The sequence below is a fragment of the Pseudochaenichthys georgianus genome, chromosome 17, assembly GCF_902827115.2.
Source record: "Pseudochaenichthys georgianus chromosome 17, fPseGeo1.2, whole genome shotgun sequence".
In the NCBI taxonomy this organism is placed as follows: Eukaryota; Metazoa; Chordata; class Actinopteri; order Perciformes; family Channichthyidae; genus Pseudochaenichthys; species Pseudochaenichthys georgianus.
Genome location: NC_047519.1, coordinates 42583068 through 42601290, shown reverse-complemented (window position 1 = coordinate 42601290; position 18223 = coordinate 42583068). Strand labels below are relative to the sequence as shown.

Genomic DNA, 18223 nt, shown 5'->3' with positions numbered 1-18223 from the left:
CCGACGTGTTCACTTCATTACAACGAAGTGGGTCAAACGATGTAAAAGTGTTTACATGAATGGGGCATTCGGTGTTACGAAGACACAGAACTATCAGACAGAAATATGATATACCTGCCGGCATTCAATTAAAGACACATTCAAAGGAATGCTTACAAGAACTACACATTGCAGTCATTAATATACAATAAAAACAATCGAATCAAAGACCAGAACATGTCGGACTCTTCGCGTAATCCTAAACCAGCTGTAGCTTCTAGTATTCAGTTCTATTTGTATTGTTTAATACATTCAGGATCACCTCTAACAGCCGTCAACAGTTGTACAAGTCTTCTTCCTCACATAGTTTAAATAACATCTCACAGACACGTCGTCGTCGTCGTCCTCAGAGAGGTTAACCCGAGAGCACACTACAAAAACTCCAAATCTTGCCAGTATATGTGTTTAGTATCTATAGAACACGTGTCTCCACCTGAGATGAGACGTGGCACTGCAGAGGTGACCCTGCAGTGAGATATCGGGTCTTGTTTTTAGACGATGCCTCATCTTGCGCATTAGAGGAGTGTTCACGTTTTCGGCGTAATGACGTACAACGGCCTCCACGACTTCTGTAGTCCTGTTCAGCCACTTGGTAACAACCATCGTTCCTCAGACACGTCCACTCTTCAGAAATCACCAGCGGGGTCGCTGCTGATGATGTAATGTCGTAGAACAAAACGCGATCCGTCTCTTCGATGCGTCTCAACCACAGACCTTAGTTCCAGCTATCCCATTGGCTCTGAGACGAGGGAACAGGAAGTGGAGAAATGCTGACTCACTTCCTGGTTTAGGACTCGTCACGGCACCGCTCCGTTACAAGATGTGATTTATCTAAATATCTTATTTAAAGGAATCGTACCAAGCACATGTTCACTTGCTCTATTGGCAGTTCTTTGAACTTAAACAACTTGTTTTCACTATTTTTTAACTTCTTATGGAGCTGCATTTTTCCCAGTGTGGTGATCCAGATGAGAGCTAAACTGTTTACACTGATCAGCTGTTAGACCTGAGCCGAGATCGGTGTGTACACAGAGATGACAAAGGGATCCTCTGTACAGCACCACGACTTCCCCCTGAATGATTTGCTCACGCAGGCAGGATAGTCCACAGTATTTGAAATGTAAATACTCTCCCCTCAACTGCCATTCAAATGAATTTGCATCCGTAGTATCTGTAGGTCTGTATCGAGGGCTTTAACGAGCAGGAGATGAAGACGTCCTCGTCAGCGAGAGAATACCTGCGTCTGAATCCTGAGATACGTCTTGTTTAGACAGGACGTATCTCAGGGGGACTTAACAGAAACACGTCAACGTAGGAGGTATAGACGCAGGAAAGCACTTGATGGGACTTGTTCATGGATAGAATGGCGTTGTCTTTATAGTTCGAGCAGTGTATCGGCCAGGAAATCCAAAGTGTGTATTAATGTTGCTTAAAATAGTGCCGGCAGCCTCGATATCCTGCTGTTTGAGTAACATGTATTAATAACGACTGTGTTGCGTTGCTTAAGGACATTGCTGAGCCTTTCGTTGAAGAAACTGTTTGCGATCCATGTCTTCAGTATATGAACCAATCGAAGCTAAAAGCAGCAGACGGGAAGTAAAGATGCACCGAAGGACGGATTGACTAACGGGGATTCGTTGATGATAAGAACATGACACATTTCTCTTTGGAAAGCAGATTTATCTAAGCTGTCTGCTTTCTGCTGAAAACATGGTAGGACAGGAAGAAACATCTGGGTTAACGCGACAGACTACTTCTCCTGGTGCTTGTAGGTCATTGGGTGCATATCATATCATAGTATAATGTCTTATTTGGGCAATTACATATCCTATCAGTGCATTTAATGACTGAAGTGAACCGCGAGTTGTAACGAGAGTTGAACTTGTGTTCATAATGTGAAAAGCTGAGCGAGCTTCAAACTATTACTCGACGACCCTCGAGATGAAGCCTTTAATGACTGATTGGAAATGCCATGTCTCTAATTTGTTGTAAAGCACGTTGAATTGCCTTGTGTTGAAAAGGGCTATATACCTAAACGTGCCTTGCCTTTGCATCACCGGGCTGATTGTCTTCTCTTCATGCCGCGTGCATCGGTATGCCGACTCACCCTAATCACGGTTATTATGGCTGTAATCTGATATCTGTTCTTCTGCGCCGTGGACACGGTGTAACCTCAGCTTTCGATTTGGAAATGTGTTCTGATTGACCTCGATAAAGAGGAAAAGGGGTCTTCTGTTGTAGATTTGTCTGCTTTACGTTGAAGCTCCAGTCGAATAATAAACCTGTTACTAACCGGGAGTGAAGCGATAATAAAAGCTACTGAAGAGAGGACTAAAGCGGCCTCACGACAGCAGGCAGAAGGTGTGAAGCGTCTCCGTGGGACGACAGCCAGGCGCTACATGTGACTGACGGCAGCCTGCTTTCAGAGGTGCTCTGGGGTTGTCCCGGGATAACAGGAAGTCTGCAGAGAGGAGGAGAAGCTCTGCACGCCAAAGTGTCTCTTCTAAATGCATTGCATCTTCTCCTCCAGGCGGCCCTCACCTCCTAACGTGTGCTCATGGGACACTCTGATCCCCTGTAATACGATTTACACTTTGCACACACACGATGTTCCCGTCTTCAGACGCACATGATAGAAAAGACCTCGTCTTCTTTACATTCAGCGGAATAGGTGTTTCGACTCCAGAGAGAAAGTAGGGTAAAGTTCAACATGACCCGGCAGCATGAAACCTGAGCTGCTGAGATTTGTGGGGTTTCTGTGCAGCTTTTCATGGAGAAACGCGGGTTATCTTACTATGTAACTTAAGATATGTAACAATTACACTTATTGACCCAAACAGGCTTTTTTCTAAACCCAAGCAAGTAGTGTTGTTGCCTAAACTAAAGTGCAACTGCTCCCACACTTTAATAACTTGCTTAAAACCACTGCAGTTATGTTAAGGAATGAGGACGTGTAGATATTATGTTAGCCCGTAGGTGGTCAGTCAGCGGTGGAAGACTTGTCATTGTGATGCACTGCCATTCTCCAACAGGAACACATCATACAAGAACATTCCCATGCAACATTTGATCAACAGAGATAGTTAAGAATAGGTATATGCGTTCTTTAAATAGTTATGATTAAGGCTAATACACATGTTGACAGTCAAAGCACACAGACTGGATCACGAGAAGTAGATAAGGTACAGGATGTCTGGATATGTTCGACCTTGAAGCAAATTGAACAGATGCTGGGAAATGAGACGTATGACCTCTCACAAAGTCTGACTTTTGAGAGTTTGCTCCAACATGTTTACCCTCCAGAGTGGACCACGCTCATGAGTGTTATCCAAAGGGTTCAGGAGCAGTAACCAGATGAATTTAGATATTTGACAAGTTTAAATACACAAAAAACCTGGTGCCTTTAAAGAGGTACATCCAAATGAAAAGTAATTATTGTTAACTGTGGATCCACTTCACTCTTTTAACCAAGTTAAGGTTTGTTTTCTTGGGATGTTCGCTTGTCTTAGAGATGGAAAACGTCTCAACTTGTTAACTGCACCTCTTTGCTGATTTTGACAGTATCTTTTAGGGCTGCTCGATTATGGCAAACATCATAATCTCGATTATTTGGGTCAATAATTGTAATTGCGATTATTCATTGACTTTGAAAACATCTATTTATTGGAGACATTTTTTTTTAACAGTATGTTTTGAAAAGTTGATTACCCTGAACTTAAAGAATAACTCATCTGAAGAACCAATAAAAAAAAAATTATTAAAAAAAAAAAAAAAAGTAATAATAAAAAAATAATCGTTTTATTCCGATTACGTTGTTTTCGTAATCGTTGCGAGCCATAATCGTAATCGCGATTAAAATACGATTAATTGAGCAGCCCTAGTATCTTTGCATTTTCTCATGGATGCAACCGTTGCATCAACACATCTCTACCACTTTTCTGATAGAAACGTATTTTTCTGAACAGCCTCCGTGCCGACGTCTCACAGCGAGGCCATCGGTAGAAACATCCAGTTGTTTTCTCACAGACACACACATATGCTGATGGGCTGCCTTTTTCCGAGCCTTCCCATAATGCATCAGTCACCACCGCAGCGCTGAACACTGCCAACACTGCCAACACTTTCTCTGGCTTCTGCTTCAGCCGTTTGCTGTGCTTTGAACTCTGAAACATGAAGCCGCTCTGGAAGATGTGCAGTTTGAGGCAGGCGAGGGGGAAAGAACAACAAAAGGGCAGAAGTGTTGAGTTGCTGAGCTTTCCCCAAGCTGAGAGGAAGTGGTGACGGAGATGTTCAGTATCACTGGGGTCATGTGTCTGTCGTCTGACTTCCATTAAGCTCAATAAAGGTTTTATGACTGTGAGCTTTTGTCAGAGAATTGGATTATGTGCAGCCTTTGGCCCGTCTGTTATTCTAACAGTGACGGGCTGCAGAGATGTTTGACTTATAGGTCCAGAGATATATCACTTGTCGTTGGAAAGGTTTTCAGAAACCAATGTTCTGCAATCGTTTATCTCACCGTTTTAAAATGGTCCATCTTAACTTTGGCGGATTGGACTTTTGGACGGGGCAAGATGGAGACATTGTCCACAATCCGTCCTTTGTGAATCCGCCACATAGTCTCTTAGATTGATGTTTGCACAGATGTTACAGAACAGTAATGTAGCCTGGCTTCATTTACATGTTAAACCTTTTGGCAAGCAGTACGTGTAAATCTCAATCTCAGCAGAACCTGTTTCTGAAATGTCTCGTTGGTAACAGATGGATAGAATTCACTAAACGATTGTGCAGCTTTTGCAGCTAATACGCCTGCACCACAAAGACGAAAAGAACCAGTGTAACTATCAAGGCCACCAGGACTGGAAAGCTTTTCTTACTGGGCTGCCAGGCTAATGGCTGCTCACTGGTCCTGTGGGATTTGAGGTATTGAAAGTATATAACAAACATATGATGCAAAAACAGCCCAATTAAGAAGATAGGTGAAAATAGTCCATTCATGTACTATCTTACAGGTCGACATCATCTGATTCATTTACACTCTGAATAATATATATTGTAGTAATAATGATATCATCTATTTATAGTTGTGTATGTAGACATACATTTAGATATATCATTTGTAAGTCAATAATAAATATTTGATACTGCCTAAGTTTGTACAGTATCATAATTCTCTTGTTTCATTATTGTTTTACGCATTCAAATCAAATCAAAAATCACAATGTGCACCCTGAATAACGTCCTCTCTCTGACCCTCAGACGTACATCGGCTCCATCCTAGCGGCGGTGAACCCGTACCAGTCTCTCTCCGGTCTGTACGACCACGCCGCCATGGAGCTTTACAGCCGGACCCACCTGGGAGAAATCTCTCCGCACATCTTCGCCGTCGCCAACGAGTGTTACCGCTCGCTGTGGAAGAGACTGCAGAACCAGTGTGTCCTCATCAGGTAGCTGGATCCTTCTTTCGAACTCCTGTTTGGTCGGTTGGTGGTGCTCGTTATGGTTTTAAAGCTGTAGTAGATGTTTGGCCACTAGGGGGCAGAAAACACCGAAACCAACTGAGACACAAATCTAATTAGATGTTGGCTGAGGAACACTTTCTTTAAAGAGGCCCTTTGATGCTTTAGGGGAGTTCCCCCTTTCCTGTAGTGTGTTGTATAGGTTTGGTGCATGTAAATGGTCTGCAAAATCCCAAATGTTCTTCTTTAATGCTATACGGCAATATGTTTTTGGCCACTAGGGGGCAGAACACATCGTAATACGAGCTGAGAAACACAAACCTTATTAGATGTTGGCTGAGAAACAATACAAACTTTCTTTAAAGAGGCCCTATGATGCTTTTGTTCCCTTTCCTGTAGTGTGTTGTATAGGGTTTGTGCATGTCAATGGTCTGCTGAGGCTAAAATCCCAAAGTATCTTCTCTAAAGCTAGATTGTTGGCCACTAGGGGGTAGAACACATCGTAAAACAAGCTGAGAGACACAAATCTCATTCGATTTTGGCAGAGAAACAATAAAAAGTCCTTATGCTGAAGAGCCTGTCAGGATATCCATACCTTTCTGGACTGAGGTTATATCGAGAGCTCTAATTGGCCATTAGTTGAACTGCTGAGATCTTGACCTTGTTTTATCGCTTTCCCCTCAAAACACTTTGATCAACTTTCAAGTCCCCCCGGGCAGTTTGGCTGCAGCTCTGAGGATCTAACCACCACACACACACACACACACACACACACACACACACACACACACACACACACACACACACACACACACACACACACACACACACACACACACACACACACACACACACAGTCTCCGCTGCTATCTCCATCCTCTGTCTTTTCCTTCCTCACATCCTTCCTCTTTGATTTTGAGCTGGACGACTTTCACATCCTTTGCGCTCCATTGTTCTCTGAGACAGACCGAGACGTTCCCTGTCCCGCTGACTTAAAAAAACAGTTATTTTTACGTCTCAGAAATGATAATATTTTGCTCCCGATATAGCAGTGAGCGGACACAGGAGACATCACAGCGTCCGACTCTGTGGGAACCGCTGAGTTGGCGGGCATCGAGGTATCCTGAATACGTGGCATAGGGGCATTTTTCAGCGCTGTGGGGTTAAGCGGTTGATCTGGCAGCAAATCGTCACAAAGTAAAGAGAAATATATATATATATATATATAAGATCAAGGTATAACTAGTAATGAAGCTCTCTTTTGATTGGGCCATCAATCAAGCTTCCACGGCTTATCCAGAGTCGGGAACTTCTTCATCTGCAACCTGACTCCAGCCTTAAATTGGTATCAGGGATAAAGGCTTGTTATTTAACCGGAATACATAACGTTTCGCCAAATCTTGGTCACTATCTGGAAGACCGGTTTTTGCATTGCAAGTTATGTAACTCAGAGGTAACCAAGGTCAAATCAAACGTTCTTTTAACCACCTTTGGTCGGAGAAAACTGAACCAACTAGTGCTATTGGCAAGGGGACTTTTTAACGACTTTGGGTTGCTTTGGTAGAACAATAGTCACAAAGCAAGAGAGAATTATATAAGAACAAGGGACATCTAATTAAAAAAAACGACTTTTGATTGTTATCGGGGACCAGAACTGATCATTTAATGTGGATTAGTAACATGTGGTCAAACCCTCGTCACATCTGCAGGACTGGTGTTTGGTTTTCAGCCAACTTAGATCAATCAACAAATTAGACTTTTGAAAATGTTCTTCAGCAAACGTTGAGAACATGTTTAGAGTAAAGGGACTAATTGTACACGCTGTAGGGCCGTTGGGTTGCTTTGGTCGTAAAATAGTTGCGGAGTAAAGATAATTAAATAAGAACAAGGGAAATATTGAAGTCACTTTTGATTGGTTTCCAGGACAAAGACATGGTAACTTGTAGCTGAACACGTTGTCACTTTCTGCAGGACGGATCAGTGCATTGATATCAGTCTGAATAGAAACAGTACATCTCTGTATCCTAAAGATGAGCCAAGAAGCGATAGATTAAATAAATCAGACTTCCTTTGTCCAGATGAAACTGAACTAACGTCTGTTCTAATCTTCGAATAAGACAGAATCAGTGGAGGAGGTTCAGCCCGAGGCTTCAGGCATGAGCGTTGCACTTTTCTGACAATTAGCAGGCATTAGTTTACAGCCCCGTTTGGCCTCGTTCACTGGCATTGTGCGTAATGAGACCCACATGTCCCCCTTTAAAAGCTGGCTTGATGTTGGGAAGTGAGCAGAAAGGGAACAGAGGCTTTGCTTTCATTGTTAACGAGGTTCTTAATCAGATCAGGAGAATTCAGGATGAGATTTCTGAGCCTCCCTCCCTTAGCCTTGGCACATCTGAAGCCATGAGCTTTGACTGATAGCAAAGAGCTAATATGTTAGCTTGTTCATAAGAGAACATCTCATCATCACGTGTTACTGTCAGCTTCCTGCATCTATAGGACTTCTTGAACAGAATTTTACACGAAAAGGAAAACGTTTTCTTGGCAGAACTGTTGCGGTTTTGCTGTCAACGTTTTTTGTATTTGACTCGGCACTTATGTACTGTGCGCACGCATCCCTTCTTACTTAGTTTATCTCTATGGCTATATATACCATACTTTACTATAGCTCACACTAATCTACCAATCAGAGGGTTAGTCATTCGATGCTAGCCCCTGCAGTTCACGAGCAAGACAATTATCTCCACATTTCTACGGCATTGAATTGAAAGTAGCATTTCATTTAAGCTAAATGAAATTAATACATTTGAGCATTCGGTGCACCTTGTTGCGTGTGTTCTTCTCAGGAGACACGGTGCGCAGCTATTCGTGCTAACAAGGCGCGCAGCTATTCGTGCTAACAAGGTGTGCAGCTATTCACGCTAACAAGGTGCGCAGCTATTCGTGCTAACAAGGCGCGCAGCTAGTCGTGCTAACAAGGCGCGCAGCTATTCGTGCTAACAAGGCGCGCAGCTATTCGTGCTAACAAGGCGCGCAGCTATTCGTGCTAACAAGGCGCGCAGCTATTCGAGCTAACAAGGCGCGCAGCTATTCGCGCTGACAAGGCGCGCAGCTATTCGCGCTAACAAGGTGCGCAGCTATTCGTGCTGACAAGGCGCGCAGCTATTCGTGCTAACAAGGCGCGCAGCTATTCGTGCTAACAAGGTGCGCAGCTATTCGTGCTAACCTGTCTTTTCCTGTGACCGTCTCAACAAAACCCTGCATTTGGTTTCAGATGAAGTTGTTGCTGCAATCAAACCGCACGAGGGTTTGTTTAAGAGCATTCTCTCAAACCAGTCTGGGACCTGTCGTGTTTTTACTGCGCCCAAAGATAACCAAGCACAGTTGGTTTAAAGCTGCTAAAGTCTTGTCTTGCGAGTGCCTAAGTGTTGACACCCCAGCAGCTATGTTCACATGTTCCCTGGTCTTCTTGGTCCAGGCACAGAAACCCTTTCGTCCTGCAGGATGTTGGTCGGTGGGAAGACAGAGAGGCGTAAACACAAACATGTCATATTGTGGTTGCAGAAAGCCCTGACCGGTTTGTTTCGATCCCCCTGACTCCTGCTTCCTCTCCTGCACACATTCAGCACTCTCGAGTCTTCTCACTTTGTAAAACATTCGTCTGTAGCTGTGGGCGTCTCTCAGACTTTGCACGGACCTTTCAGCTACTTCTGGACTTCATGAAAACACCTAATGTACCACGTAATCTGTAGCTTCAAGACGAAGGAAAGCAGCAGTTTTGGTTGCGTCGTTTTTCCATGACATGCATTTCAGAGAGGAGAAACCACAGAGCAACACCGTGACCTTTACTGGGGCTTCAGCTAAACACAACCTGATGCTGAGCCTCGCTAAACACACACACACACACACTCCTAAATCAGACTGTTTGAGGACGTTCTGACTTCACTGAGACCGTCTGTGAGTCTGAGTGAATACGTGATACGTGGAGTAAGAGCTGCAGCTGAGCGACTGCAGCGCGGAGAAGAAAGTCTCAGCCCGTCTGTGTGCGCTGAAAGTAAAAGTCATGATTGCAGCGCGGGGTTCACGTTGGGAGGTAATATCAAAGTCTAATTACTCAATTATCTGGAATGACTTCACAAAAAAACCTTAACATCTGACTTTTTAAAACGTTTCTTAAACCTACTGGAAGACATTCAGATAAGCCGACTGCAAACTTCTTATGTTCGTTGATTAAGTGACGATGATGCAGATATTTGAAAAAAAGAAAGCATATTTGCAAATAAAGTCTGCCGTTTGCTGCAGGACAGACCTTTTAATTCTCGATAACAAAGACTCTCTCTTTGAGCTTTTTACAAGCGGCGGTTCATTGTCGCTTTAAAACATGTTTTCACATGAACATTATTTAATAGATCGATGTTTCGCTGTAATAACTTTCAGTCGCCGAAAGGGATGTTTCCAAATAGCTTGTTTTACGCATCTCTCAAAAAGCCAGAGTCAGGTTATTTTTGAATCTGCACTTTTGAGGAACCAATGAGAGCATCTCCACATCCCAGTCTTCATCATCGAAGACTGCAGTGACTCCAACAAATAAGTAGTTCAGATAAATAAATGAGTTGAGATAAATATATGTATTAGAATGTATCCTACACATTTGTTTTCACTTTAACTTCAATAAAGAAAATAATGAAACAGAATGTGTGAAGGCAGAGGAGGAGGAGAGTAAACAGTCTTTGGAAACGAAGACTTGTGTTTGAAACTCTACAAACTGCAGCCCTTCACAGCCAGGTGTACCGCTCGTAAAGCGCGCCGTGATTGATTCCTAAAGTTAGACTCCGGGTGGAGGATCGCTTTAACGCTGAGTCAAAGGCCAGCTGCTACAGGACACACACACACACACACACACACACACACACACACACACACACACACACACACACACACACACACACACACACACACACACACACACACACACACACACACACACACACACACACACACACACAGTTCCCCCCGTTCGTACCCCAAAAAACACCACCGCCATCTCAAAGGGGACCCTCGTAAAACATGTAACAGGGCTATACACCCACCCACAGAGGAAGTGTGTGTGCGTGTGCGTGTGTGTGTGAGTGTGTGCGTGCGTGCAGGCGAGGCGAGGCAGGAAGTGTTCTCGTCGGATTGAGGGATTGTGGGTAATCAGATCCAGGCAGAAGGAGGCGATTGAAACTGGAGGAGGAGGAGGAGGAGGAGGAGGAGGAGGGCATCTGCTCATTAACGCTCCTGAATGCCACTTTGCGCTTTCACTGATGCGGTTCCTTCCTCACTCCTTCACCTTCATCACTCCTTCACCTTCATCACTCCTTCACCTTCACCTTCATCACTCCTTCACCTTCACCTTATATAACATATTCTGGATGGTCAGGATAAAAAGTCAGGGCCCAAAACACTCCAGGTCATTGATGGTAAGGTGTGTGTCCTGCAGCCACGTCTACGTTATTGGAGCAGCCGTGGCCTTTGAGCATCAGGTGAACGAATGGAGGACGTGGCCTTTGAGCATCAGGTGAACGAATGGAGGACGTGGCCTTTGAGCATCAGGTGAACGAATGGAGGACGTGGCCTTTGAGCATCAGGTGAACGAATGGAGGACGTGGCCTTTGAGCATCAGGTGAACGAATGGAGGCCGTGGCCTTTGAGCATCAGGTGAACGAATGGAGGCAGTGGCCTTTGAGCATCAGGTGAACGAATGGAGGACGTGGCCTTTGAGCATCAGGTGAACGAATGGAGGACGTGGCCTTTGAGCATCAGGTGAACGAATGGAGGACGTGGCCTTTGAGCATCAGGTGAACGAATGGAGGACGTGGCCTTTGAGCATCAGGTGAACGAATGGAGGCCGTGGCCTTTGAGCATCAGGTGAACGAATGGAGGACGTGGCCTTTGAGCATCAGGTGAACGAATGGAGGCCGTGGCCTTTGAGCATCAGGTGAACGAATGGAGGACGTGGCCTTTGAGCATCAGGTGAACGAATGGAGGCAGTGGCCTTTGAGCATCAGGTGAACGAATGGAGGACGTGGCCTTTGAGCATCAGGTGAACGAATGGAGGACGTGGCCTTTGAGCATCAGGTGAACGAATGGAGGCCGTGGCCTTTGAGCATCAGGTGAACGAATGGAGGACGTGGCCTTTGAGCATCAGGTGAACGAATGGAGGCAGTGGCCTTTGAGCATCAGGTGAACGAATGGAGGACGTGGCCTTTGAGCATCAGGTGAACGAACGGAGGACGTGGCCTTTGAGCATCAGGTGAACGAATGGAGGCCGTGGCCTTTGAGCATCAGGTGAACGAATGGAGGACGTGGCCTTTGAGCATCAGGTGAACGAATGGAGGACGTGGCCTTTGAGCATCAGGTGAACGAATGGAGGCCGTGGCCTTTGAGCATCAGGTGAACGAATGGAGGACGTGGCCTTTGAGCATCAGGTGAACGAATGGAGGCAGTGGCCTTTGAGCATCAGGTGAACGAATGGAGGACGTGGCCTTTGAGCATCAGGTGAACGAATGGAGGACGTGGCCTTTGAGCATCAGGTGAACGAATGGAGGCCGTGGCCTTTGAGCATCAGGTGAACGAATGGAGGACGTGGCCTTTGAGCATCAGGTGAACGAATGGAGGACGTGGCCTTTGAGCATCAGGTGAACGAATGGAGGCAGTGGCCTTTGAGCATCAGGTGAACGAATGGAGGACGTGGCCTTTGAGCATCAGGTGAACGAATGGAGGACGTGGCCTTTGAGCATCAGGTGAACGAAGGGAGGACGTGGCCTTTGAGCATCAGGTGAACGAATGGAGGACGTGGCCTTTGAGCATCAGGTGAACGAATGGAGGACGTGGCCTTTGAGCATCAGGTGAACGAATGGAGGCCGTGGCCTTTGAGCATCAGGTGAACGAATGGAGGACGTGGCCTTTGAGCATCAGGTGAACGAATGGAGGACGTGGCCTTTGAGCATCAGGTGAACGAATGGAGGACGTGGCCTTTGAGCATCAGGTGAACGAATGGAGGACGTGGCCTTTGAGCATCAGGTGAACGAATGGAGGACGTGGCCTTTGAGCATCAGGTGAACGAATGGAGGACGTGGCCTTTGAGCATCAGGTGAACGAATGGAGGACGTGGCCTTTGAGCATCAGGTGAACGAATGGAGGACGTGGCCTTTGAGCATCAGGTGAACGAATGGAGGCCGTGGCCTTTGAGCATCAGGTGAAAGAATGGAGGACGTGGCCTTTGAGCAGCAGGTGAACGAATGGAGGACGTGGCCTTTGAGCATCAGGTGAACGAATGGAGGACGTGGCCTTTGAGCATCAGGTGAACGAATGGAGGACGTGGCCTTTGAGCATCAGGTGAACGAATGGAGGACGTGGCCTTTGAGCATCAGGTGAACGAATGGAGGACGTGGCCTTTGAGCATCAGGTGAACGAATGGAGGACGTGGCCTTTGAGCATCAGGTGAACGAATGGAGGACGTGGCCTTTGAGCATCAGGTGAACGAATGGAGGACGTGGCCTTTGAGCATCAGGTGAACGAATGGAGGACGTGGCCTTTGAGCATCAGGTGAACGTGGCCTTTGAGCATCAGGTGAAAGAATGGAGGCCGTGGCCTTTGAGCATCAGGTGAACGAATGGAGGCCGTGGCCTTTGAGCATCAGGTGAAAGAATGGAGGCCGTGGCCTTTGAGCATCAGGTGAACGAATGGAGGATGTGGCCTTTGAGCATCAGGTGAACGAATGGAGGCCGTGGCCTTTGAGCATCAGGTGAACGAATGGAGGACGTGGCCTTTGAGCATCAGGTGAACGAATGGAGGCCGTGGCCTTTGAGCATCAGGTGAACGAATGGAGGACGTGGCCTTTGAGCATCAGGTGAACGAATGGAGGACGTGGCCTTTGAGCATCAGGTGAACGAATGGAGGACGTGGCCTTTGAGCATCAGGTGAACGAATGGAGGACGTGGCCTTTGAGCATCAGGTGAACGAATGGAGGCCGTGGCCTTTGAGCATCAGGTGAACGAATGGAGGCCGTGGCCTTTGAGCATCAGGTGAACGAATGGAGGACGTGGCCTTTGAGCATCAGGTGAACGAATGGAGGACGTGGCCTTTGAGCATCAGGTGAACGAATGGAGGACGTGGCCTTTGAGCATCAGGTGAACGAATGGAGGACGTGGCCTTTGAGCATCAGGTGAACGAATGGAGGACGTGGCCTTTGAGCATCAGGTGAACGAATGGAGGCAGTGGCCTTTGAGCATCAGGTGAACGAATGGAGGACGTGGCCTTTGAGCATCAGGTGAACGAATGGAGGACGTGGCCTTTGAGCATCAGGTGAACGAAATAACTTCAGATCAGGGAATGGCAGCGCTCAGTAATCCGTTGACTCTCAGTCACAGAAACTCGCTTTAAGATGATGGACTGTATTCATCCTCTTGGGGAAATGCAGGCGTTTGTAGCAGCAACCGGGTCAGAGTGGAAAACAGGATTCACACACGGTCAGAATAAAGCGATAAAGTGGCCGTTGAAAGAAGATATTAAGAGTTCGCTTCTTGTCCCTAGATAATGTCCAAAGGGTCAAAGGTTATAACGAGACTAAAGTGGAGCGTTTTAATCTCCACAGACTAAGATATCCGAGCTGAGGGAGTTGTGACCGGCTGCCGTCGGGTCCAAACGGCCCAGAATGGATTAAATGTCCGAGTTTTGAGGTGATAATCCTCAGGGCCGTTTGACCTCTGACCTCTGACCCCTGAGGAGGCGTGAGGTCAGACTCGTTCATTACTCAGGCATGCGGGGTCGCCCTGCGGAGAGGATGAGAAACATACCTGAGAGGTTTATCTGCTGCGCCGTAGATTCAGGACTCGCTGTGACCAACGAATACTACGTGCATTTAGTATTCCACCTTTCACAGAAACACAATTCACACACATCACACACACACACACACACACACACACACACACACACACACACACACACACACACACACACACACACACACCTCACACACATCTCACACACACACACACACATCACTTTTTTTTTTTTTTCTTTTTTTTTTTAAGTATCGAAACCGGATCTGATTTCGGTACGGTATACCGTAGTAACCGGTATGCATCCCTATCCCCCCCCCCCCCCACTCATTACACAGATGGGGCAGGGGCACCCTGTAGGTAGATCACTTGGGCGTGGTCATTTTAAAAGTGGCTCCCAAGCTGAGAAAGTGTGGGCACCCCCGGCTTAGATGTTTGCAAAGCACATCTCGAGTCCGGCTGGTGGCGTTCATGAGTACGTCTTATTGTGCTTTCTTTGTCTTTTCTAGTGGTTTTCGGTTCGTTTTTTTAAACAACAGTTTGGAAGGCTGTGGCTCAGTGGTTAATGTGCTGGACTTCCAATCAGGGGGTGGCAAGTTCGAGTCCCACAGCATGTCGTTGTGTCCCTGAGGCACTTCACAAGCCACATGTGATGTAAAACCAACAGCTGTCTGATGTGATGTAATAGCTTCATCGTAGTTGTTGCCCGTCTGAAGTCCCAGGCTCCCAGTTCAAGGGATCGAGGAAGGAAAACGTGAAATAGTGAAAGTGACGTTGCACGAGAGATGCTATACAACGTTGATGCTACAACTATTGTTGCTCCCATTACAATGGTTGACTGTTAGTTGTTGTGTGTTGAACACTAGACGGCAGTTCTTCGTTCGGATCATTGAACCCTGAGTAAGATCCGCTAACTGCTGCCTCAGCTGCGGTTTTATTTGAGTTCTGGTTTATTTCTTTATGATTTACGGCCGCTACAACTAGCGGGGTACAGCATAACATGTCAATCATCTGAGAAAGGGGGCGAGTCTTCGATGGAAGTGTTGGAGAGACACACGGACAGAGTTAGTCAAACAATGTGTCCTTCCCACCAGTCTGAACGACGGCATGTAGGAAGCAAACGGCTTTCAATCGTTGCTATTGTGCTTTAAAAACATGCTTTTCCTGTAAGGCCTTGAGAAGCCCAGAGTAGCTGAAGTGCAGGATGGTTTCACCTCATTGCGTTTCCCTCCTCGTCTCAGTTTCAGAAAGTCTTTCTCCGTCTCAGAGACCGAGGCTTTTCTCCGGGGCACAAAAGGCTTGTCTGGGTGAACACTTTGCTTAAGAAGCCTCCTTCCCTGCTGGGTGGTAGAAGTGTGTGTCGAGCCAGGGATTAAGCACAAAGGCAGGGTGCTGTTTATGGATGGGCGTTTGGATACGCTGGCATCGAGCCCAAAGTCTTTTAAAGACGTTCTGCTGGCTCTCCAACATCCTGCCGTCACTGCTTTACACGAGCGGCACGCACAGGTCCAAGACACTTTGGAACGTCTGTTGGGGAGACAGGCTGGAGGTTTGGATGAACTGTTTCTCTCCGGCTGCATGAAGACCCTGAAGAGAAACCCACAATGAAAGTCCACACGACCTTTCTTCATGCTTCACAAAGTACTGTGTGCTTCTGGATTAGTAGAGGAAAGGAAGACGCTAGGACTCACTTTGATGAGATATCAACGTTTTTAAGATGAACGGGTCAAGACGAAAAAGATATGAACAAGGTTTATAAAAAGAGGAGACAGAAGTGAGAATGACAGTTAAAACATCTTATTATGAGAAACAACATAACATACTTCTACTACACTGCTTTTACTCAAGTACAAGGTCTGAGTACTTCTACTTTTACTCAAGAACAAGGTCTGAGTACTTCTACTTGTACTCAAGAACAAGGTCTGAGTACTTCTACTTGTACTCAAGCACAAGATCTGAGTACTTCTACTTGTACTCAAGTACAAGATCTGAGTACTTCTACTTTTACTCAAGCACAAGATCTGAGTACTTCTACTTTTACTCAAGAACAAGGTCTGAGTACTTGTACTCAAGAACAAGGTCTGAGTACTTCTACTTGTACTCAAGCACAAGATCTGAGTACTTCTACTTGTACTCAAGTACAAGATCTGAGTACTTCTACTTTTACTCAAGCACAAGATCTGAGTACTTCTACTTTACTCAAGAACAAGGTCTGAGTACTTCTACTTTACTCAAGTACAAGATCTGAGTACTTCTACTTTTACTCAAGCACAAGATCTGAGTACTTCTACTTTACTCAAGAACAAGGTCTGAGTACTTCTACTTTACTCAAGTACAAGATCTGAGTACTTCTACTTGTACTCAAGCACAAGGTCTGAGTACTTCTACTTTTACTCAAGAACAAGGTCTGAGTACTTATACTTTACTCAAGTACAAGATCTGAGTACTTCTACTTGTACTCAAGCACAAGATCTGAGTACTTCTACTTTTACTCAAGTACCAGATCTGAGTACTTCTACTTTTACTCAAGCACAAGATCTGAGTACTTCTACTTTACTCAAGCACAAGGTCTGAGTACTTCTACTTTTACTCAAGAACAAGGTCTGAGTACTTCTACTTGTACTCAAGTACAAGATCTGAGTACTTCTACTTGTACTCAAGCACAAGATCTGAGTACTTCTACTTTTACTCAAGCATAATATCTGAGCGGGGCTGTCAGCATCAGCGTGTAGATGGTATTTTAAACTCGCTCTGAAACTACGGGGCGGCCGAGGAAAAAACAATACACACGAGTTAATCGCGTAAAAATAATTAGTGGCGTTAATTTTTTTTTGCGTTATTAACGCGTTAACTTGACAGCCCTAAAATAAATATAAATAAACAAATAAAAGCGTCCCTCCTCATGTGGCTTTGATCATTATCAGATAAAAACATACACATATATACATTTAAAATATAAAACATGTAAGAAGTAATAAAAACATAAATATGAACACCATTAAGAAAGATCAGACAGTGCCGAAAACATGCGATAAAAATGTAGCACACCAATAAAAAAGTCCAGATGAGGAGGATCTATGAATAATTAATAAATAAATATAAGTGCTAAAATACGTGGAGGGCGGATTGAAACAGGCTGACACCCCCGCAGAGAAGGGAACCCAAATCACCCACCTGCAGGGGAGAGACCCGGGGGGGGGGATCACACAGGTTAAAACATGTTGAGTGGTGGGAGGCGGACCCATCAATTATATGTTTCATTTAGTCCGCCCGGGTCAATGGTGCCCCGGCGATGGATCCACCTCCGCTGGCCCGTGCTCCAGCCGCTGCTGCTCTCCAGGCCCACAGACTGCACACTCTGGAGGCCATGGAGTTTAAAATGGTTGTATAAAACGCTCGTGCCGTCCCCGTCTCTAACTCTATATTGGTGTTTAGTTCTGAGGCTGATCTCGTTGCGCGTCTCCCCCACATAGAGTCTCTGGCAGGCCTTGCACCTAATTGCATAAATAGCGTTTTTTGTGTTAGGTGTCAAGGCCTGCTGTACATTGCTCCCCTCTCGAGAGAAGGGATTGAACACGTGGGGGAGGCGAACGAAACCAACCTCAGAGACCCGAGGCGCCTCCCTAGTTTTGATGCTTTTATTAGTTTGGTGTGGACCAGGAGGTCCTGGAGATTTTTGTTGCGTCGGTAGGCAGAGATCAGCCGGCACGGCCGCCCCTGGCCCCCTCACCATGGGCCTTTAGTTTGCCTAACAGGCTGGTCAGGCTCCCTGAGTAGGTTGTGGTGAGGGGGCCAGGGCAGGGCCGGACGGCCGGGCGGAGATGTCTCTGTGTTTCTCCATGAAGGTGCGGCTGACCTCCGCCTTAATGCTTCTAAGGAAGCGCCTCGAATAGCCCCTGGGTC

The 18223-nt window shown here is 46.0% G+C and overlaps 1 protein-coding gene across 1 annotated transcript in view; it reads left to right on the top strand.

Annotated features, from left to right (window-relative positions):
* Positions 1-18223, top strand: part of myo10 (myosin X) — a 150207-nt gene that overhangs the window by 75651 nt on the left and 56333 nt on the right. Inside the window, 1 exon segment of the mRNA XM_034104935.2 lies at positions 5296-5483. Within this exon segment, the coding sequence (XP_033960826.1) occupies positions 5296-5483 (188 nt within the window).